Source organism: Haemaphysalis longicornis, unplaced genomic scaffold (assembly GCF_048455015.1).
Source record: "Haemaphysalis longicornis isolate Haplotype H1 unplaced genomic scaffold, Haemaphysalis longicornis Haplotype H1 scaffold_1, whole genome shotgun sequence".
NCBI lineage: Eukaryota > Metazoa > Arthropoda > Arachnida > Ixodida > Ixodidae > Haemaphysalis > Haemaphysalis longicornis.
In genome coordinates this window covers 395,957,430-395,980,685 of record NW_027526203.1, presented here as the reverse complement: position 1 = coordinate 395,980,685, position 23,256 = coordinate 395,957,430, and the positions used below count along the sequence as shown (strand labels likewise).

The 23,256-nt window shown below is 48.1% G+C and overlaps 1 protein-coding gene across 2 annotated transcripts in view; it reads left to right on the top strand.

Annotated features, from left to right (window-relative positions):
• Positions 1-23,256, top strand: part of LOC144155329 ((Lyso)-N-acylphosphatidylethanolamine lipase-like) — a 115,754-nt gene that overhangs the window by 37,872 nt on the left and 54,626 nt on the right. For both annotated transcript variants that reach the window (XM_077686685.1, XM_077686684.1), the window contains exon 2: positions 22,579-22,743. In XM_077686685.1, the coding sequence (XP_077542811.1) occupies positions 22,674-22,743 (70 nt within the window). In that variant the 5' untranslated portion in view covers positions 22,579-22,673. The remainder of the gene's footprint in view (positions 1-22,578; positions 22,744-23,256) is intronic.

Here is a 23,256-nt window from a genome sequence, read left to right as displayed (position 1 = left end):
AGAAAAAAAAAGAATGCAGGAAGTAGAGATGAACAGAATCAAGGAGGAATGATTCAGTTTGTTTAGACAAAACATGAAACGATTATTTCTTAAAATTATTTGAATTTTCAGCGAAGCTGAGAAGGGCAGAGCCTAATTCCCTGCGGCAAAATCACGTCTCTGAAGCCCCGCATGAAACTTAGCGCCGGCGCTGTGAAGGCAACCCCCAGTCTGGAAAGATCCCCATCGAGGTGCTGATGTCTTAGGTGTGAAAATCTCCAACGGGTATATAGTAAGAAATGATCGACGGGTTCGTCCACAGTGCAGGAAGATGGATCGTGCTACGTGATACCTGTAAGGTCAGCTCTTTAACTGGGAAGATGAAACAAAGTGCAAAAAAAAATAATAATAATAAACGAGAGCGGGGAGAACGAATGGGACAGTACGGCACGCTATGAAGCAACTGAGGCTGATTGAAAAAACAGAGGAATATACACACATGGAGTCTAAAAAACAAGAAAAAAAACAAGATAAAAGAGGCATGCAGAGTGGGATAACATGAACAAAGGGTCGTATACACGCGTCAAGCCGTCATTTGCGCGACGTCAGGGTAATCGGTTTCCCAGTTTGATACCGATACTGAGGACAAGCTGATGCACTTGTCACCCGACAGTCCCTCGACTCTTCTCATCTCTGTGCGGAAACAAAATTCAAGGTTTTTTTGAACAAATGCTGGCACCCACAGGACTGACAATGGGTAGATATATGTGCGAGAGCTTGTCAGCACTCAATGCCGTTTCATGCTCGCGCGGGCGCATATTGACACATGTATAGCCCGGTTTGACCGGTGTATACGCATTCTGCAAGTTGTCGGTATCTCATATGCAACCGACACGCGGCAGGACAAAAGCATATGTCTTACACCGCAACGCCCGTTCGCAGAGCGTGACTTATATCAGCCCTCCTTCCCACACCCGAGCAAGCATGACGTCGCCGTCAAGGCGCCTGGCCACTCCAAATGGTGCGACGTATACTATGCATATAAGGCACCAGCGACAATCTATCCTTTATTTTCAGCCTTGTTTCGTGGGGCGTAGAAAGGCACCCAGATTTCACACATTGTACTTACGTGCTTCTCGCATATACCTGACGAGTTATCGGGAAACTCAGAGGCGTTCAGTCTATCCGTTGCTCGAAGCTGGCACTTGGAGAATGAGGACAAGATTTTTAAAAAGGTGACTTGATGCATAATTAGAACGACACCATTTTTACCGGTTTTAAAACGAGCTGATTTGTACCTTAGGAGGGGTTTAGTCGACCTAAAAAAAACCACAAACAAACGAGATGCAGAAAAATACAGCCTAATTAAGGCCGAGCAATTGCAATGAATAGTCCTTAAGGAGTCCGAAAGTTCAATTATGTCTTGAGTCGCGCACATTCCTTGAACATTTTCAGATGGCAACGCACACTCTGATGTAATGCGACCTCTCCGATAACATCAAATTATCATCAACGTACTGAAATACACGCTTGTGCAGTCCATGAAGATTCTGCTCTGATAACCTGCGTACTTTGTTGAGAAAAACTACACAAACAGTGGGCCCATTACAGATTCCCGACTTCTTCACAAAAATTTAATTGTGCTATCGCACAAAAATGGCCCCGAGGTTTTTTCTTCCCTGTCGTCTGTTTTTTTTTTTTTTTCAATTTATCGTGCAAGTTTGCTGACTCGCCCGACTTTCCTTGTTACTTCTGTTCAATGTTGAGTACATGGCATCGAATGGCGGCAATAGTAACCATAAGGTAATGTGAAGGGCGCCATCTATATAGATAGCCAATTAAGAATTTCAAGGGTTTGAAATCCTTCGGGGTTAATCAAACCTGCTTCGTTTAGAAAGTCCGCGCTTGCCCAGTAACCCAAACAAGGGAAATGTTCTAGGATGGGAGGGCAGGAGGGATCTAAACATCCTTTGAAGAGGGGTATCTACAAGACAGAGAGGACTGAACAGTGGAAAGTCAATCTCAATCACGACTGCGTGCAGAGAAAAAGGAAAGACGAAAAAATAGTAAAAAAAGGGCATCATATAAATGGAGGGAGCGTCGGCGTCTTTGTCGTCGCGAGACCGGCCAAGAAGTTAACTGGTTCTAACATATTGAGCCCTCGGCAGGTGGGCTTTAGGCCAGGCTGTTCGATATGGTCGGCACACATAGACCTAGAGAGCCGCCTTTATCTGGCTTGTCCTTCTAAAGAGCTCGCAGCACTGGTGACATTGGATGTGGCCAAAGCGTACGATTGCGTGGAACATGGCATACTTTTAGAAAAGGTGGTGCGGTTATCTTTCGCGGAATATATTATTTCCTGGGTCACGTTGTTTTTAACAGGTCGCAAATTCTTTGTTTCCCAGCACGGAGTCAACTCCTTGAGTTACAGTCAATTGCGAGGCCTACCACAAGGATCCGTCCTGTCTCCGGTGTTATTTAATGTGTTGCTTAGCGAGGTGCCCGTTATTGCGGGAATTCAAGCATATTTGCATGCTGATGATTTAGCCTTTTTTCGTCAAGAAATATACATTCTTTGCTCCAGTCCCTGCAGCTGTACCTCCCGACCTTTGGATCGTGGCTAGACGGGCTCTGCCTATCCTTAAATGTCGGAAAGTGTGCCCTCTTGGCATTCCCGGTTCAAGACCCTGTTTCCATTTGTCTGACATACCGACAGAAAATAATACCACAAGTTACTTCCCTGAATATATCTAGGAGTGATATATGAGAGCAATCTAAACTGGCGTCCTCATATTGATTATACTGCGGCCAAAGCGGGGAGGACGGTTTCACTGTTAAAAAGATTTTGCAACAAGAAGTCGGGTATGCGTAGAGACATTCTTCTCATGCTCTACCGCCTGTACGTTCGACCTATTCTAGAATTCGGCTCCATCCTTTTTTTAAGTTATCCGTTTTATAAGCTACGTCAATTGATTTAGAACGACAAGCTTTGCGCTTGTGTTTGGGTTTACCGAAGTACGTCCCTATTCGGGTATTGTACTGGGATGCTCGCATCCTTCCCCTGATTCCCCTGACAGTAGAGGCATACCTTTGTGTAATGGAATTGCCTATTTCAAGGTCGCAAATGGTCTTCGTTCACTCCCCATCGTCTTTTTTCGCCCAGCCATGGCCCAGGTACAAACGCCCGCAGGTGGTGCTTGTACAGTCTCTACTAGCCCCATTAAACATCAACATTCTGTCGATTCCTTCCTTTGAACCTCGAAATGCGATGGTGGAAATTGATTTTGATAATATTTTCCCCTCCAATTCCAAATATTTGCCTGAGAAGACTATATCTGGTCTTCTAATCACCCATTTAGAGAAGTTTCCCACCCATGTGGTTGAGGCCACAGATGCGTCTGTTCAGGAAAGAAAGGCTGGTGTTGGTATCTTTTCACCTGCACTTGACTGGGCATTTTCTTTGCGGCTACCCAATTTCACAACAATATTCTTGGCAGAATTTTTGGCGATTGCCCTTGCTATTAAACTCAATGAAGACAATTCGAAAGTGATTATTGTGACGGACTCGCTTTCAGTCTGCTCCACCCTATCTACTCCAAGCTTTATCCCTCTAAGCCGAACGCTCTCGATGCTCCTACCACCCTATGTACAAGAAATCCGCCTGGTCTGGGTTCCAGGACACAGGGGTATCCACCTTAATGAAACCGCTGATTATCTAGCAGGTGTGGCATTGAATGGACCGCTGGTTGATGCTGTGCCCCCAATAGCCCAAGTTGTTGCTTCCAGGTTTCGCAGGTATAGCTCGTTGGACAGCCTGCCCCCAGACAGTATCTCTGGCTGCCCCGAAATTGAGCGCCTCCGGTATTCGTGAAAGGTTGACGTTATGCAGTCGCGATTGTGCGAGGTCACATTGACCAGCTTGCGCTGCCGAGGGCCCAATTTGAATTTCTACCTTCACCGCGCACGCATAGCGCCTTCGGCCCAATGCGAGTTTTGTCAAGAGGAGGAGACAATCGAACATTTCCTGCTGTCTTGCCGGTGGTTCTCCTCTCTCCGCAATCGATTTCTGGAGGTTCCCCTCTGGCGCCTGGTTCTTTCCTTGTCTGTGTCCAATTTACTGTCATTTGGGGCATCGGGCTTAGGTTTTTGCCACGGGGATGTTTGTCGCGCCCTTTACGCTTTTATTTCACAATCCGGTCGCCTACCCTGTTAAAACACATCTCGTACTTTCTTTTTCTGGTACGTGTAGTATCGGTTTTTACTTCAGTATGTTATAGTTTTTTTTCTTGGGTTCTCGAAATTGTCAACATCACTTCCCTCACATTCTCCGCAGCTCTATTTTACCTTTAGTTTGAATTCTTAACCAGTGTACCCAATCTGACTTGGCCAATCCTCCAGAGTGGGTACGCGCCATTGATTTTTGGTACCAACCAACCAACCAACTGGTAATGATGGTGATGATGATTATGGTTTTAATGAGTTTGCACGTACCCACAAGGAGCGAATGACCACCGCAGAAACGTCTACTGTGCTCCAGTCGGAGTTGATAGGTAATATTTAACTTGTGCCGCGGAGAATGAAACAGGGATTTAAACTGTTGACTCGGCCACGGAATCCAGTTGGGTATTTAGGATCATTTCCGCCGAAAGTCAGACCTCTAGAGGTACAGAGGTGCAGAACTAAAAGCCGTACGACGGGCTTCCCTTATGGCGCTTCCCCATGCCCTTCCCCCATCAGGCAAGACACGCGAGGCGTTTTAGGGCCTCGAGCCACTAACGGAGCTCCCTGTTGCTGCCGTCAAGTCGGTCGCACGTGTAATGCTCGCTCGCAAAGCGACGCCAATCGGGTTGCTGAGGCAGTGCTCGAAGTTTACGGCAAATATGTTCACGAATCGCACGCTTAGCTCAAGTCAAAAGAGGCCCCGCACCATGCTGTCACCGCCGCAAACTCAGTCCTGTGGAAACGAAAATAGCCTCCGTGTTTCTTTCTGCTCTCTTACGCCAGTCTAACGGCATCTTAGTCCGCTTTGTAATCGTCCATGGTATTTTATTGTTCTTATCTCTTTCTGCGAAGCAGTGTATGGTGTTACAATTCTGCGCGACGCAACCATGTTCGCGCTCCCCGCAAAGTTTTTCGAGTGCTAGCCTGCCTAGGACAGATCACAACATGCCTCAGAACGTCCGGCGCAAGGGCACCTCGCTGTCGGTGGGTTCAAACTTCGGCAGCGGCAAACGTGACGTGTGGAGACTTGCCCGACGGTCGCGGACGCCGCAGCGGAGAACTCCTCTCTCCCCTCTCTCAGACTCAGCGTGCGCCGCTACTACCGACCCCTCACGAACTCTGGGAAGAGTGTCGTGCGTGTCTGTACAATGTTCGCGCCGTATACGAAAAAAGCAGGGGGAGAACTTGTTTGACCGTTCGCGCTGTGGGCATAAATACGGGGCCAGAGCGCAGAAGTTTATTCATTTTGTAGCAGCGAATCAATGCCGTCACTCTGCTCGAGTCCTGCACTGTAACCTCGCCCGTCAGGGCATTGTTCCTGTCTTGCTTCGGCTCATCTCTCGCCATGCAGTAAACCAGTTAAGCTTGCCTACGGGTTGTCGTCGTCACCAAGGCAGCAACTTTCGCCAGCCCCTCGACCACCTCGGTATACCTCGCATGACGGAGGCGACGGAGCCTGGTGCTGGGCGCCTCCCCGTCGGAAACAATGGCTACCCCCCCCCCCCCCCCCCCCTTCCAGTTTTCACGCATTGAATCCGCTTTGCTCTGCGCCGCTCGAGGTTCTCGCCACCGCCGGCCACTCTTCCACAACTGTTATTCCCCTTGCCACCAACGATGCCTATTTCACAAGTTGAGCCCGAGCGCTGGCCTGGGCGCAGCCATGTTGGACGATGGGACGTCACTCGGCATTGCTGGCCTTTTCGGACGCATTTCTCGCCGCGGCCTTCAATGGGCCGGGGCGCATCGGCGAACGCCGAAGCGGGTTTATGGGCGAATTGTGCAATTACATTGGAGTTTCGCTGTGAATGAGGACTGATCGGACGCGTAGATATTGTGTGTCAACCTTCAGAGACTTGTTAGCCTAGAAAAATAGCCCATAAAGCTTCTTAGCTTCTTAAAGGCTTTCCGAGAGACGTGTTCGCCGGTTTATTTCACGCCTAAGTACGCACCCATCACTATTTTTCGGTTTATGCGTGCACGGGTTCGGGGTGGAAGGAGGGGGAGGGGGGGTGCACGCACAGTTGGGCTTCATGCCGCTATCAGTGACGTGCCCGTTGTGCTGGTGAGAGATTTAAACGTTAAGTCTCGTGGCTCAATGCGCCCTATCAGCTGCCCTCAATAATCGAGCGGTTTGGGTCTGGGTTGGTGTATTAAACAGAGAGTAAGATACCTACGACGGGGTATGGAAACGGACAGCCACATATTTGTCCACTGAAATAAAGCTCGAGGCCTTCCAGGCCTCGAACCATGAGACGGTAGCATGCCGTTCGCTCGGAGGAAGAACAGCGGGAATTGAAGAAGGGTCGGCCCGAACAGAAGCGCGAATGGGCGCGAAAACAACGGAAAGCGGCTACTACCGCAGTTGCCGCCTCAAGTTCCAGCTCGTGGAGTAGCTGCGAATGCCTCCTGGATAAACAGCAACTTGCCCCCTTAAAACGCCGATGCGAGCCAATATCACTTGTTCACTTAAAGAGCGCATTGTTCAGAGCGCATTTTCGACGGTGTCTTTCACTTCTAAGCATGCGCGCATAACCAGTTGCTGGTTTATGCGTACACGGGTTGGGACTGGAGGGAGGGAGGGGGGTGCACGCGCAGGTATAGGTTTCATACCCTTACTAATGACATGCCCGTTGTGCTGGCGGGAGGTTCCATCAAGGGTGTCAAACGGCCCACGCGATCTGTTCGGTGTCCATAGTGGTCGAGCGGATTGGGTTGGTGTGTTACACAAACCTAAGATGCCTAAGACACGGGAGGGAAACAGACAGCTTCATGTTTGTCCGCTAGAATAAAGCTCGGGTCTTTTCAAGTTGCATTCAGCTAACTGGCTGGGAAGTATGCATTACAACGTATACAAAGTATACAAAGTATACAAAGTATACAAATTACAAAGTATAGCAAATTACAAACAAACGTGTTTTTTTTTTTTTCATGCACTCCGTGGACTGCGTCCAGCTTCGCAGGTCATCCTTCTTCACAGAGCGGAAAAGCGCAAATTTTTTTAAGTGTTTATATTTCGTGTGCGGGGACAGGTTTGTTTCAAAGGCCATAAAGAGCGGTGTAATTTAATAAATAATAATAATAATAATAATAATAATAATAATAATAATAATAATAATAATAATAATAATAATAATAATAATAATAATAATAATAATAATAATAATCTACAGAAAACAAGGCGGTCAGACCATTGCTAGTTTCTTCTGAAGTGGTCTCGCATTAAGACAATTGAATAATGAGGAGCCGGAAATCCAGTTGTTTCTGATAACTTGTTGACTGAGAACAAGTGAGACTTGAAAAGCTGAGAGGGGGAGAAAGGGGGTTGGAGGGATGTTAATGAGTCTACCAGTGTCTATATTGACGCGAACCATGCATTGGATTTGTTTATTTATGTTTCTGCTTTTACCGCCCGGCTGCGCCGGGCTGTGTTATCTGTGTCCCGAGTGGAGCGCATGTTCCATTCTTTCTTACGCCGTAGGGCTTATTTCATTTGATAGGGAGAATGTTTCGCCTAACGCCACTAGCCTAGGTCTTCTTTCACCTACAGTGTTCTCGATGTAATTCGACGGTTCGAGAAACGCCCGCGCCGAAAGATAAATGCCCGCAGAGCAGACGCCGCGGCATTCGATTCGCCGACACTCGCCTGCACACGCCACTTTGTTGACTGCTGCTTCGCCGCCTGTGTATTTTTGAGTTGCTAGGAGAGCACAAGTTCGCTCCAATAAACTTGTTTTTTTTTTCTTCAAGACACTGCGTCGTTTTTGGCTTCGTGACAATATTTATACCGAGTGTCTCCTACTGAGTGTCTGCCGAACCTTTCAGTAACCCACGCGGCAAAAGCGACGCGCAGGCAACTGCGACCCCGGCACGCAATCCCCGTTTTCAAATTATTTACTGCACAAGAAGATAACCGTCTTGTATAATGCGAATATTTTTTTGCCGTGCATGGATGCCTTGCGTGCTCGCGCTTCATGGCCGACGCTGCCGCGCTTAGTTAATCGTGTTCTTCTTACTTCTGCGTCACCGTAGCATTTAGCTTTATTTTAACGGCTACTTTTACCTCCTTCCTTTTCACAGCTCACTCCTCGCTTGCGGGTCAGCGTGATCAGCCACTGAAAGGTGTCATGAGTTTCCTTGTTCTGTGCTGCAGCCCGGAGTTTATTGTCATTGCCCCAACAAGCAGTTCCCGTGTACCCTGCCAAGAGATCTATACGCCCATGCTGACTCAGATGCAGCTCAGTGTGTCTACCAACTATAAGGAAGGGGTGGCATTGCAATGAGCAATGTCCACGGGAGCTATCACAAAAAAAAAAGTCGTAAAGAAAAGGAAAGAAATGCTACCGCCATTTCCAATATAAAATTTGTCGAGGGCTCCAAATTACGTCGATGACTCTCAAGGTCATTCGACGCTGTTTTACTGCACTGGTAGTGCCACATAAAAGCTGAACGAGAAGGCAGGAGCTCAGCTTGCAGAAAATTTAATTTTGACACCAGCCGTGTCTTAATTCCGCGTTCAAAGTAATAGTGTCAGTTCCCCCCCCCCCCCACACACACACACATGCCCGCACATGCACACACACACGTGCGCACGCACACATACATACACACGCACTATGTGTGCGGGTTGACCACTCACGCCCACATACATACGCACGTGCGCACAGACACACACATGCTCAAGGGAACAAAGAGACAACATAATCGGTGCACGCTGACAGGTACATTCAGTTCATTGCTCAACAAAGATGCATCGACGCCGTGGCATTGAAATAAACTTAGCAGATTTTCATTTTGAAGGCATTGACCGTCGAATATGTGAATAACCAAATCTTTACCCTCCCTCTCGCTTCCCTCTCCCCACGCAAACCAACGTCGTGCCATCCATCTCCTAATAAAGCTCTGTTGTGTTATTTTGAAGGTGCATGCATGATCATCGCGCGAGGGCGTATACGATGGGCTGAGAAGTCGATGTTGGCGCTGCAGAAACCAGATGGCAAGATCTCTCTCTCTCTCTCTCTCTCTCTCTCTCTCTCTCTCTCTCTCTCTCTCTCTCTCTCTCTCTCTCTCTCTCTCTCTCTCTCTCTCTCTCTCTCTCTCTCTCTCTCTCTCTACATATTTGGCAGTTCCCGGCCCAACAAAAAAATACTGCAGTCTATATTCTATTTAGTTCGTGATTTAATATATGAAAGCTGACCGGCGGGCCACTTTTATGTTGCCTTAGCAATAAAAGAGGAAAATTAAGCAGATTACCGGGAAAACTCTGCACCACTGTGTTCGAGAAATCACCTTCCAGATCTGAGTGTCAAAACCCCCACCACACACAAAAAACAGCTGCATGTGAGATGGTGGCTTGCTTGGCAGTGGCAGTGACTGATGTAGAGAGAGAGAAAGAGAGTGGTGCTTGGTCGGTTCCGTTCCTTGCAGGCAAAAAGCGTTTATTGGGGACACAGTGGTCTAATGTGGTCTGCACTCGCGGGATCACCATGTCATGTCGGCACTGCATCCCAAACAGAACGATACTACGACAAAAGGCACGCAGAAAGCCCCACTTTACAGAAAATTACATCTACACAAGCTGATGCTATGAGAGCACTCAGTCTATTAAAGAGCTGCTGATTCAAACATGCCCCCAGCAGCGGGAGAGGTCAATCAATCAATCAATCAATCAATCAATCAATCAATCAATCAATCAATCAATCAATCAATCAATCAATCAATCAATCAATCAATCAATCAATCAATCAATCAATCAATCAATCAATCAATCAATCAATCAATCGTGATTGATTCTTCATTTAAACGAGCAAGGGACTGTCGTTACGGGCCCCGCCGTGTGGAAAACTTCATTATTCTAGGGATACCCCGGCTTTTGCTGGTGCTCCTTGCCCTCGTCACCAAGGAGTACCCTAGGCACGGCGCTCGATGACCTAGGTGTCCAGATCCGGATCTGGCCAAGTGAGCCCTTTACTGCTCGATGTAGAGTTTCGGGATCGGAGTGGGGTTTGGGGTTTGCTGACACTCCCACACCATATGTGTTGATGACAGTGTAATTTAATGGGGAAAATAAAACTGAGGCGAAAAGTTGGTTGAAGGCAGGTGTTGGTCTGGAGTTTTCTGAGCGTGGTAGATTGTCCTCTCGTGAGGCACAATTGTGGGTATAAGAACGTGCAACGTTTATGACAGTTATGTGCCATTTTGTCTGTGTATCCTCTGAGCGCCTGCAGCGGGTCTTGAGGCCTTGTACTGGTTTTTTACCGTCTTCGACAATGGCTTGGTGGATCGGTTCGCGAGCCGCGCCATGAGGTGCTTCGCCGCCGCTGATAGAAAAAAAAAAAAAAAAGAAAAGAATACACGCCAAATCAGAAATGTGTTTTACGGTTTAAAAAATTACGGAATGGCTACGGAAGTGACACTATTGTGATTATACGGCTGCACGTTTCGGAACAAAATATATCATATGTCTGGCGCAAGTTTTTTTTTTTTTTTCCTTTTTTTTTTGTGTGAGATGTGATGAGGCACTAAACTATCCGCATGATGTGACGCGTGGCATCCGAACAGCCACAGACGAATTGATGGCGCGTGGCTTGCTAAGTGTCTCCAGGAGCACATAATTTGCGGCGTATAATTACCATCGTTCCTAGAATCGTGTCGACGTACCGCACAAAATCATAAGGAAACTCGGTGAGGAAGTCTCCGTTAGTGCGTAAGCATTGTGGCCTCTTCATCTATCGTACTTACGCACTCCTCCTTACCTCATCTACTTTTTTGAGGCTTTACGGGAGACTTTTCTATATATTTTGCTTTTGTTATGCTTATATCTTGTATGTTTTCAACGCCGTTTTTAACCCAGACACCGCCCTTTTCTTTGATACTAGACCTCAGTGCAATACTCAAAAACAATTTGGAAAAGCCTACTTTACAAAGACCAAGTCACTGTACAGTAAGCCTTACAGGTACACAGCAAGTTGGCTTCACTACTTTATGGTGATGCATTACTGGGGAGACGTATTTTAAGGGAAATATAGGCAGTCTTGTATAAAATATGATGTATCGATATTGAGCGCAACGCGTTACGTTACGGATAAACATATTTTCCAAGGAAAGTATAGCCGTAGAGTGCTTCCGCATTAAAAGGCATGACCACGCCAAGCTGATGGAATTTTTCTAGAAACAGTAAGCAATGACAATCGGGCGTTTAGACATTGACGGACATAATACATGAAAAAAAAAATGGACGATTCAATAGAGATTCCTGCGAGGTTTACTGGGCGGATGCAAAGCCCATGTTGGCGCAATCTCGCAAGGAGCAGCCGCCGTGAGTAATCGTTAATTTGTTTCGTTTTAAATCAAGGGAGTTTTAACGATGCGACTACGAGGAGCAGCTTATTTCGGCTAACCCCCCATGTATATCGCTGCTGTGCTAGCACGCGCAGAGAACGTCAGCGTTTGCCACTAAAGGAAACTTTAATCGACCAGATTTAGGGGAAATCCCCAAGGTGGAGTAAGTTTCTGTGAAGGAAAGTTTGACATCCACCTAAATGCAGCCATACGGCTACAAAGGAAAGCTATACAGCTTTCTCAGAAACTTCGCAGTTTAAGAAAAATTCGTCCTGGTCCAGGATTCGAACCCGGGACCACTGCTTAACCGGAGCAGTCGCTCTACCAACTGAGCTAACCAGGAGGCTAGTCGTTAGTAGCGCGAAAGCGAATTGATCAACAACTCGAAGTGAAGGGCAGGTGTTAATCGACCAGATTTAGGGGAAATCCCCTGGACCAGGACGAATTTTTCTTCAACTGCGAAGTTTCTGAGAAAGCTGTATAGCTTTCCTTTGTAGCCGTATGGCTGCATTTAGGTGGATGTCAAACTTTCCTTCACATAAAGGAAACTTTGTTTGTTTGTTTTTTCAAACTAGGACTAAATGCATTTTAACTTTGTAACCTATGATTAAATACTCAGGCTCATAATTTTTTTTAAAACGGAAAATACTAGATGACTTGTTTTTAAGTTGGAACGAAAGTTGTTATTCCTTTTCTGTAACTTTTTGCCCACCCCTATTTCCATAGTTATACGTGCGAGCATCCATGCGTGCGAGGCAGGCGACCAATGGAGCGCCATTTTGAACTGGTGGTGGCCTGCATCCATACACCTCCCCGTTGTCTGTTGTTGTAGAAACATTTATTTGAGCCGGAAAATAAAATAAAATAAAATAAAATGAACGTAGGTGGCCTCTAAGTCCAGATAGCCGCGGGTGAACAGTGCTGCTCTAGCCCAAGGCATCAGGCGTTCGTGAGTCACGAGCTGAAAGCTGATCAGCCGGAACCCCCACTGCTCCGGGGAAGGGGGGGGGGGGAGAATTCGGGTGGTCGGGGCATGCCCACACGGGGTAAAAGGCAGTATACTGGGAGGGAGTATGGCAGGTTGGGAAGTTGTAAGGGAATGTAGCGAGAGATATGCGACGAAAGAAGGGGTGTTGAAGTATGTTTGGGTCTGAAATCTGCGCCATAGTCGCGCAACGTTTCTGCGTCTTCTCGCTTGCGACACACTCTGCATGTTGTGTCCTCTTGTTGCCTGGAATAGTGTACACCAGTATAAAGACCGCCTGGTCGTTCCTTGGCGATGTAATAAAGTACGGACTGGCTGACTGACTTACTGACTTACTGATTGATTGATTGATTGATTGATTGATTGATTGATTGATTGATTGATTGATTGATTGATTGATTGATTGATTGAACACTAAAGAATGAAACATTTTGTTTTGACTGAAACGTTAAATATTTCGTAGCTATTTCATGCCGTTACGTTGGCAAAGGCGTTCCATCACGATCCGTCAATGCCATGGTAGCGTGGTGGACGAGCGGCGAGCAGGACAGTTGCCTCGGTGTTGATGACAAAGAGCTGAGGGCAAAACTTTAATGGTTTAATACATGACGAGGCGAGAGTAGCGATGATACCGGAACAGCAGCCCGCTGGCGAGCTTACAGCATGACTCGGGCAGAGAAACGCTCTTAAAGGGGCCCTAAATATGGCTGGGAAGGCAACAAGGCTTGGAGCTTTCGCTTTTTCCTCACGCCTCAAAGCGCTGTGGATGCTGCGAGCTGATATGGTCGGAGCAAGACAACTTAGAGACACATGTCAGGGCCCTTGCGCCCCGAAATACGCGCAGCCACTGGCTCCGCTCGGCGGTACGTGACGCTTTTAGCCACCGACGCGCATGCTCTTGGCTGCGCGGCACTGCTTTTCGCGTCGGCCGGGGCAACGAGCGTTTGAAGGCCAGATAGGGGTCTCCTAACACAACATGCTCGCTCTCGATATTAATCGAAGACTTCCACCAACGACTAGCAGCACGCTTGCGTTTCTTGCATGCCGCGCTGTCGCGGCGAACAGAGGGCAGGTCGCGCGTAAAAGGTTTGCCATCACCGCAGTTATTCAGTCACCGCTTTATGAAGCTGCGCGGGCGATGATCCCCAGCGCAATCTTCCACCCCACGGTCCCGAATTTGTAAACTGATTTTCAGCTCCGGAGGGCGGCGACTAGTTTTAGCTGATGCGGTGTGTGCCGATTCGTGCGATGCTTGCCGCGGCCGCGCGCGTGGCATTTCCTTCTGGAAAAGACGCTCCGTGCTTTTCAGCGTTATTCATGCATTTTGTAAACGACGGGCTATATCAACAAACTCAGCTAAGGTTGTGAGACGGATGGCGACGATCGACATTCGTCCACACAAAAGATGCGTCGTGCAGTAGTGTCTCACTCGTAGACGCCGCCCGAACCACCGAAGCCACCGGCGTCTTCCCCAAGAGGCAAAAACGCTGATTGTCTGCAGCATTTGATGGAACCCGCCAATAGCGGCACCGTGGTCTTCAGCGCCAGTTACGTCATAGAGGCTACGTCACTCACGAAAAACTACGTCAATGCTCCCTTAAGTGGCGAGGAGAATCACATGTAAACAAGGAAAGAAAAGGGCACGTAGCATAGCGATAATGCGCTTGGAATCGTGATTTATTTAGGGCCCGGAGCGGACTCATTCGGCTCGCGGAAGTTCGAGAATTCATACACAAAAGTGGTAGCGGTCCACAGGATTCCAGCGCTTTGCGCACTACACGAAAAAAGGAAACATAGAAAGCACTCTCCACAGGTCCCGTGATAGGAGCCGGCGCAAGCTGTGCCGGAAAGAGGGAGGGAAAGGCGGGATCCAGCGGACGCCGGAGTCACACACACGCGAACGAAATCACTCTTGCAGTGCATGTGGCAATTAATCAGCCTCCGCCGCTGCCGACAACGGCCGTTCAAGAGGGTTATGACCACGCCGTACTTTCGAAGTCACATGATCGAAGCAAGTGGTACTCCCCTCCCAACATTCATGCTATGTGGGAAAGCATCTAGATCGCGGTCGTTCTGTGCGCTGTCGAAGGTCGCGCACCGCGTGAATAAGCGCTGCACACACAGTCTATTCGTAACGAGGCTAAAACAGTGCTTTACTAAGTTTAGGAAAAATAATTAAAACTGGCATTTCTCTCTGCCCTTTTCCCTCCATTTACTTGCGCGACGAGAAGGGCGTATCACAAAGCGAGCAAGAACGTGGACCTAGATTCACAAAGCAAGATATTTCCTTCTGGCTCGATTTTGCCGTAGGGAGCCCAAAAAACGATAAGCCAGCAAGAAATATTGACGTAAAGATAGAAGGATGCTTAAAATAAACACGTAAAAAAAGTTTTCAAAAGGGAGGTGCTGCATGTGGCTTCATGCATTACAGAATACTGTAAAGGCCATTTTCATGCAGGTAGTTCAGTAGATGCTTGGACCAGGATTATGCGTCCACCACTGAGGATCGCGAAGACGGCCCGAGGTATTTTCCTGTGGCCAGGGTGTCGAAACGGAAGAAAAACTGGAACCAAAAAACGAGAAAATATTTTTGGCCGGAGCGAAAGCGTAACCGAAACGTTAGTTATTATTTCACTCAGGACCTAAACCGAACCATTAATTTTTGCGTTCCGGAGCTGAACCGGGACGTAACTTTTATTTATGGAACGAAACAGAAAGCGGAACGAAAAACATTTCGTTCCGTCACCTCGGGCAAAACATTTCCAAGCCATTAAATCTGGTACTACAGAAGTGTTGCTAGCTTGGCTAGTTGGAGTGGCATTTCTCGAAATCGGTACCATAGTTAATGCTCGTTATTGTTGTTGAGCAAAAAGAAAATATTTGACATATTTGAGGCATAACATGAATACATAACTGGTACTAGCACTGTTATTTTAAATGAAAAAAAGATCTGTGCTTGATTTTTGCTATAGCAAATAAAATAATGCGAGTTGAAGACCATGTGTTTGCCCAGAAATAGAGAAAGATCTCGCGCCTGAGCCTAGACCTCAAGGCAGAATTCAAACCCGTTAGTGACAGAAGGTTCCTATTGATGGCAGCGAGAGCCGTGAAACGCGGGAAAATTTAATTGGCTTTAGTGAAACCGCACCGTGCTTATCGTGGCAGGAGCGAGACGGGAGGCGAAGAGTGTGAGAGGTGGCCGGGAAAGAGACCAGATTCATTTACGGGGCAGGCGCTGCTGAAGACTATTGTCTTTCGGGGACATTTGCAGCGAAGCGAGCAGATACGAGGCGAATTTGAGGGGCTACGCCCCTTAGGGGCTGGGGCTGTTGGCGTCTCCTGTCGTCGTGGTCGTCGTCGTCGTAATCGTCGTCTCATCTAGTCACGGTACTAAAACACAGGAAAACTCGTTTACGCCTCGCGGTAGATAGTAGTAGGAGGAGGAGGAACAACTTTATTGAGCATGTAGTGCTTAAGCGCTAGATGGGGTGGTTCCCTCTTCTCGGGTACCATATGCTTCCAGTGCCTTCTGGCCCCTGGTGATCAGTGTTTGCTGGTCTTCCAAGGCGGGGCTGGACAGCAAGATCTCCCATCGCTCGATGAGGGCATTATTGGGTAGGGGGAGGAGCGGGGGGAACGTTTTCGAGAAATTGCACTCTCCTATGACATGTCGGAGTGTGCCAGGTTGTTTGCAAAAGTTGTATTCCTTTTTGTGTCTCTCTGGATACATTTTGTTCTGGAGGTATGGATGCGGGAAGGATCCGGCTTGGATCTGTCTATAAATGGCTTGCTGGGTTCTACCAGAGTCCGTCAAAGCATTGACGGACTCTGGTTCTACTAAAGGAGCGGTGTGGTTCGGGGAAGCGTTTTCTGCCGTCCCTGTAATGAGTTAGGATATCTTTGTAGCTCGTGATGGGTTGTTGCTCTGGCCCCTCAGCCCGGAGATTGATTTCTCGGGCCTGTTGGTGGGCAAATTCATTGCCCTCCACCGCTCAGTATGCCGGTACCTATACTAGCTCTGTCTCATGGTTTGGAGGCGTTTTTTTTTTTTTTTTTTTTTTTTTTTAGGATTCTCAGCGCCGCTAGAGACACCCATCCTTTCCTGAAGTTTCTGTAAGCCTTCTTTGAGTCCGTGATTACCTTCTTTGTGCCAGGTTGGGTTAGAGCAATGGCTATCGCTGTTTCTTCGGCTTCCTCGGGGGAGGGTGACGCAATGGATGCACACGTGACTAGTTTGTCTAGTTTCGTCACGGCGATCGTTCTGCGTACTAAAAAAACACGGGGATACTCGTTTACGTCTCGCGCTGGAGAGCTTCGTAACGCGTAGTAAAAAAGCACCGGGACACTCGTTTACGCCTCCCGCTAGAGAGCTTCGTGCTTCAAAGATAAGAGACTTTTACAGCAAAGCTGTATACCTCTACCTCCCAAGGGTTTCATCTCCGTTGGCAAAAACGGCAAGGCGCCATTTATACACTGCATGCTTCACCCCTTTCCAGGTTTCAGGTTAGTGGCGATGGCCCGGGATTTTTTTATAGCGTCCACTTCCACGAAAACGCAAGAGACGTCTATTGCAAGAGGCACTCCTAAAAAACTATAGCGGTAAACAAGTAGTTTCGATTTTGTTCTCAAGGCTCTAGCAGATATTCTGTGCGGTGTCATCGACTGACGGACGAAAGGGTTAAGGCGTTAGCCTTATTGCACCGCTGGTCATCCACCTTCACAGGGTAGAATGCGTTCTGCTCGCATTCATCGACGCGCAGCGAGGCGCCACGAACTCTGAACTCCGAGCCGGCCGGTGTCCCTCGGAGGGGGAAACGTGTGTTTGTGTTTGTTCTTGTGCTTGTCTGTGCGCGCTTCTCCTTCCCTCTCCGAGCCGGGGACGGCCGGACAAGGAATTCGGCCCGCTTCTCCCGCTGTCCTGCAACCCCGGCGAGGTGTTGAGTTGCGTTTCGCAGAACCGTGCCGCGCCTGGGTCCAGAGACGCCACGACCAGCAGTCTGCCGCTGCCAGCCCTCGAGACGGCACCACTTTTTTACGGAGCTAACCAGAGGAAGGAACCGTTCTTTTTTCGACTTGTAACCTTTTCCTGTTTTTCATTTATCCTTAATTAAAGTTTGCCTTTTAAGCCTTCCAACGTTTACCCTTCATCTTTATGGATAGCGGACGCGCCGACCCCGTCGAACAGCGTTACCGCGAGGCCAGAATAGAATGGCTCGGCTTTTATTTGCAAAACTTTGTAGGGGGGGGGGGGGGGAGGGGAGGGGAGGGGAGGGGAGGGGAGGGGAGGGGAGGGGGGAGAGGGGAATGCCGGGAGTGGCATTGCAGTGGTCGGTAAGGCAATGACAGCCTCGAGAGCCAAGCTGGCTCCAGCCGGGACCAGGTAACTCCCTGCATTTGCATAAAAGGGCAGAATTGGTGAAAGTACCCCCTTCAATCGCCATAATAGCGCGGAATTCTGCTCGCCCGAACAGAATCTTGAAAACCCCAAAAAATGCAAAAATAGAAAATAAAACTTTGACAAAAATGAACGGACAAAATAATAAAATACTACTCATTTATACATCTCCTCCAAGAATCGAAGAGTGAAATAAAAAATGCCCGGAAAGGAACGTTGGAAACTCCAATAAAAATACCGTGAAAACAGTCAAACCGAGCACCATGCCTTGCATCTACAAAAAATACGCTATTGGCTATGGTAAGGCTCTTAATCTCTGTAAAGTGTAAGCATACGTAAAGGACAAAGATAAACATAGGAAAGCTTTAAAACAATAAAATAACCAAAAGTATCTGGTCACGCATAACGAAAACTGGCTATGAAAAATCTCAACGAATACAAGCGGCGCAAGAATGCTGTGCATTAGTAGACAATTTTCTGAATTTCTGCGCAATTTTAGTGCTCGACAAAGAACATCTATCCCACCTCCTTGGGGTGAGATAGATTATTCTTTTCGTAACTATTAATTTAGCTTGCCTACAGGAACACGCTGTCGGCAAATTGATGTCAATCCGAGCTTTTCGGACACTTTGTAACCTTTGTGGTATTGGTCATTTCGGTACCACGACATAATAATTAAGAATAAAAAGAAAATGTAATGTTAGGCGTGATTGTCGCATCATGCACAGATTGCAGAAAGAACAGCAGATTATCGCGACACACTCAATGCAGGCAGCTTCGTGTCATGCTGCGCTTGTACGCAAGTGCTGCCAGAGCGCAGTGGAAACTCAATTCTCATTTTTTTCTTGCTGCCACCACGATCCGTTAAGTACCTTCACCACCACCACCACCACCACCATCATCATCATCATCGTCGTCGTCGTCGTCGTCATCATCATCATCACACTCAGGCCCACTGCAGGGCGACGGCCTCTCCCATTGACTGCCAACAGCTCCTGTCCTTCGGCGCTCGAGTCTACTGTTGGCCACCGAATTTCCGTATTTTATCCCCCCATCGGATTAATGGCCTTCCTCTTCCTCTAGACCCATCTCTTGGCATCCACTCTGTTACCCTAATTGTCCACCGGTTGTCGGTCCGTCTCACTACATGGCCAGCCCAAGTCCGCTTTTTTTTCTTTACTTGAACTATGATATCATCTACTCGAGTTAGTTCCCTGATCCATAAAGCTCGTTTCCTGTCCCTAAGTGTTACTCCTATCGTTATTCGTTCCATGGCCCGTGTTACGAATCGGCTAGCGCCGCCGTACTTTCCCGCATCACTCCTCGGCTGTGCGGCGAAGCCACTGCGTGCGCCTTTCAGCCGTCAGGCGCCACCATGTCGGTGAACCATACTTTCACGTCTCGACAAGCCCGGGTCAGACGCTTCGCTTTCGGCGCATTTCAAAACTTCGGCGGCTGCCGGCGAGGCTCGTCTCAACGCTCTTCAAGGACACAGAGGCCCCGCGATCGCACCGGAGTCCTCCTCTCTCCCCTCTCCCGGACTCAACGTGCGCCGAGGCTATGAACTGCTCACGAACTCTGGAAAGAGCGTTGTGTGTGTCTGTGACGTTCGTGGCATGTTGCCGCTTGTTGGCGTTTTGACCGTTACCGCTTTTGGGTATAAACAGAGCCGCCCAAGCGCTGTAACCCATTCCTGTTTGAGCAGTGAATCATTGCTGTCACTCTGCTCTAGTCCTGTACTGTTAACTCACCCGTCGGGGCATTGTTCTTTGGCTTCGGCTCACCTCTCGCTATGAAGTAAACAGTTACGTTAGCCTACGGCTTCTGGACTTCTTCACGGCTGCAACAGCGGCTGGCCGCTCGCATCATACACGCTACCACTCGTATGTCGGAGGCCACGGAGCTCGGATCGGGTGCCCCCACTCGGTCGCAACAACCGTTGGACAGATCTAAGTTTGCTTTCTAGTTGTTTAGCAAGTCACCAAGTTACAGCTCCGTGTGTCTTTTCCGGCAGTGCGCACTGGTTATATATTTTTCTTTTTAGTGACAGAGGTAGCTTACTTTTCATTATTTGGAAGTGCTTGCCGAGTGCTCCCCTGCCTATACCTTTCTACGTAGCTGCGGAACGTAGTTGCAGAACGTAGTTGACCGCAACTCGTAGTTGCGGTCATTATTAACCATCTGCTCGGGGTAATTATAAACTTGTACTTCTAGCGCTTCGTCTCCTAAGCTGAAGAGGGGCTTACAACATGCTTTTTCCTCATTGCTTTAGATTTATTCATATTTATTTTTATTCCCCCGGCCATGCTTTTTGATTGGAGTTCCTCAAATATTTTTTCCCGGTGTTCTGCAGTGTCGCTCAGCAATACTATGTCGTATGCAAACCTCAAAGGACTCAAAAATTCTCCGTTTATCCTTAATCCTGTGTTTTCCCAGTCAAGCTTTCTGAATACATTCTCCAGGCGTGCTGTGAATATATAGTTTTGATGAAATAGTATCTCCCGGTCTGACTCCCCCTTGGATGGGGGATTTATCGCTTCGCTTGTGAAGTGTTGTTCTGCCCGCACATCCCTTTTATGTGTCGTCTAGAAGTCTTATGTAGGGCCCATGGAGGAAGAAAAAGTTTCCTCCATGGTAGGGCCTCTTCTATTCCCTGGTCCTTTATGCTGCTAGCACGGCTGCGGTTTGTACTGAGTCAAATGCTTTCTCATAGTCTATAGATGCCATGTGAAGGGGTTTTAGTGTGTTCCACGGATATTTCTATCACTTGTTTGTTTGACAACATGGATGTGATCCATGGTTGAGTACCCCTCCCTAAACACAGCCTGCTCCCTGAGTTGTTGGGAATCCAGGCTGTCTCCAATACGGATAACTATAATTTTGGTAAACAGCTTGTAAACAACTGAGAGTAGGCTTCTGGGTCTGTAATTCTTGAGATCCTTGGGATCTCCCCTCTTATGTATCGGAATAATGCTGGCGTTTTTCCAGGCTATGGGCAGTTTTAGAGTCCTTAAGCATTCTGAAAATAGTGCAGCATGTTTTTCCGGTACTATATCTCCTCCCCACTTCAGGAAATCCACGGTTATGCCATCGTGTCGGCTGCAGCTTTTTTTTTTTGTTGTTGTTGTTGTTCCTGAGCTGAACCGGACCATTCCGTTCTTTTTTTCGTTTCGGAGCTGAACCGAAACGGAACAACGAAACAGAAACCGGAATGCAAAATATTTTGTTCCGACACCTTGCCTGAGGCGCACATGTGCCGGGCTCGGACAACTTCGTAAAACCATGCAGCTTGGGATTCGCCAGCGCCATGCACGCGCAGTTGGTTCCACACAAAAAACGACTTGATAGCCAAGGGGCGAGGGTTTGAAGTTGGGCTTGTTTATGATGCATTTTTGTAGACGTAGTGCAAAAATGGACAGGACGTAGAGCTCGTCTTCGTCCCTTCCCCTGTCCTGTGTCCATTTTTGCGCTACGCCCGCAAGTGTCACAAACTGCTCTTGCAATATTTCACGGGCGGACAGCTTCGTGAGAGTGGGCCCTGGTACGCATATTCTCGTCATCACTGAGACAAATAAATTCACGCCACTCTTACGATGTATGCAACCAATGTGACAAAACTGACCTGTTAAAATAGTGGGACGCATGGAAAGATCGTATGTATAAGCCTCATGGGCAGTGCCTTTCCTTAATGGTTCACATATTACGTACTATTTTGGCCTTCAAAAGATAATATCGAAAACGTAGGACCCAGCTGAATAGTTTCCGCTACGTACAAAAAATGCGCGCAAAAATGTGAGCCCCATGTAAGTTCCAGGGTTATTGTCCAGAGAGCAGAGTGTCACTCCGTGTTCACGCAACACGCCGCGTGGGTACTTTGAGAAGTAACAAGCCAGCTGGGAGAGCAGCTAAAACGCATCTGTAACTGGGTGTTCTGACGTTTACGGGCGGGCGTAGCTTGGGCAAAGGTTACCAAGAGCGCAATCTGAACAAGTAAGATACGTTTGTCCTTAGATAATGATGAAGTGATTCGGTTTGAAGGAAGAGAAAATGAAGTGCACTGAGAACAATATTGAGCTCATCTGGGAGTCCACTGCCCACTGCGGATCCTACTGCGGAGCCCACTGCGGAGGCGGGTCATAGCTCACTTGCAATAATGGATGGACAGTATAGTCACGCCCAGGTCCAACTTGGCAAATATGGGAAGCTATTACAATCGCACAGCGCGTGCGACTCAAGTACGGAGGCGCAGGTTCGCCGCAAACATTGCAACAGACACTTTATGGACGGGCAAGTCCTCGCTTCGGTTTCTATAGAGTTCGCTCTTCCCAATGTGGATGCTCTTGCCAGTCGGCGCTTATCCTATATGTCTTTGTCAGTCTTCGCCAACTTTTCGCGCTGTGATTTCTTGTGGGCCGAGTACCAACTTGCCGAACAACATATTCTTTTGCACCACACTGCTTGCACGTTGGCCCCGTCTGTGTCTTTTCCTTGTGTCAGCGCTTGTGTTGTGGGTTTTGGAAATTCCCCGTCAGCTTTTCGCGATGTTATGTCTCGTTTAATGCGGAGTCACGCGCGGGCGTGTCGTACAGCTCTTGCTGCAGCTACGGTCTTGTGACAGCGGCCGACAACTGACTTTTGTTCCATGCCATGCTTTTCCCAGCCCTGACCAGCACCGACGGCTTCCCCGCGTCGCTGCTGAGGGGACTCCGCGTCTCGACTTCAGGAGGCGCGTCCGCTCTCGGGATCTGCCACGCCATGAAACTGGCACGCTGGTGTCCCTCCTCCCGGGAGCAGCTCCAGCAGGCCGAAGAGAAGGTCTTCTCGTGTAAGACGCTTTGCCGCACTGCTGCTGAGCTCACGAGGCGGTAGGGCACTCGGTACACGCAGCTGGCGACTGCGCGTGCGTGCACTTGCGCACTTAACCACAATTGTAATCTTTTGCACGTTCCCAGACACACCACTCGTGAACGAGGCGCCGTATATACAGGGATCTGAGTGCTGGGACCGCGATAGATGTATGGTTTTCTTTTTCTTCAATACGGTACAGCACCGGGAGAGTTTACCCGCATGTAAGCGCAACTTTTGACTGCAGCTTGGCCTGATACGACGTAAAAAGCACCACATACGGCACCTTAGATTTAAAAAAATAGTCCTTAGAAGTTTAGTGCTTCAAGTACCATGTAAATATTTATTTACACAGGGAATTTATAAAAACAGTAGGAACTCTACAACACTGGCGCCACAAAATGTATTTGATCGAGGCCCTCAAAACATGACGTCAGAAAATTGGCATCAAAAACTGTCGCCAAAAATTTGCGAGGGTTCGCCAAGATACGTT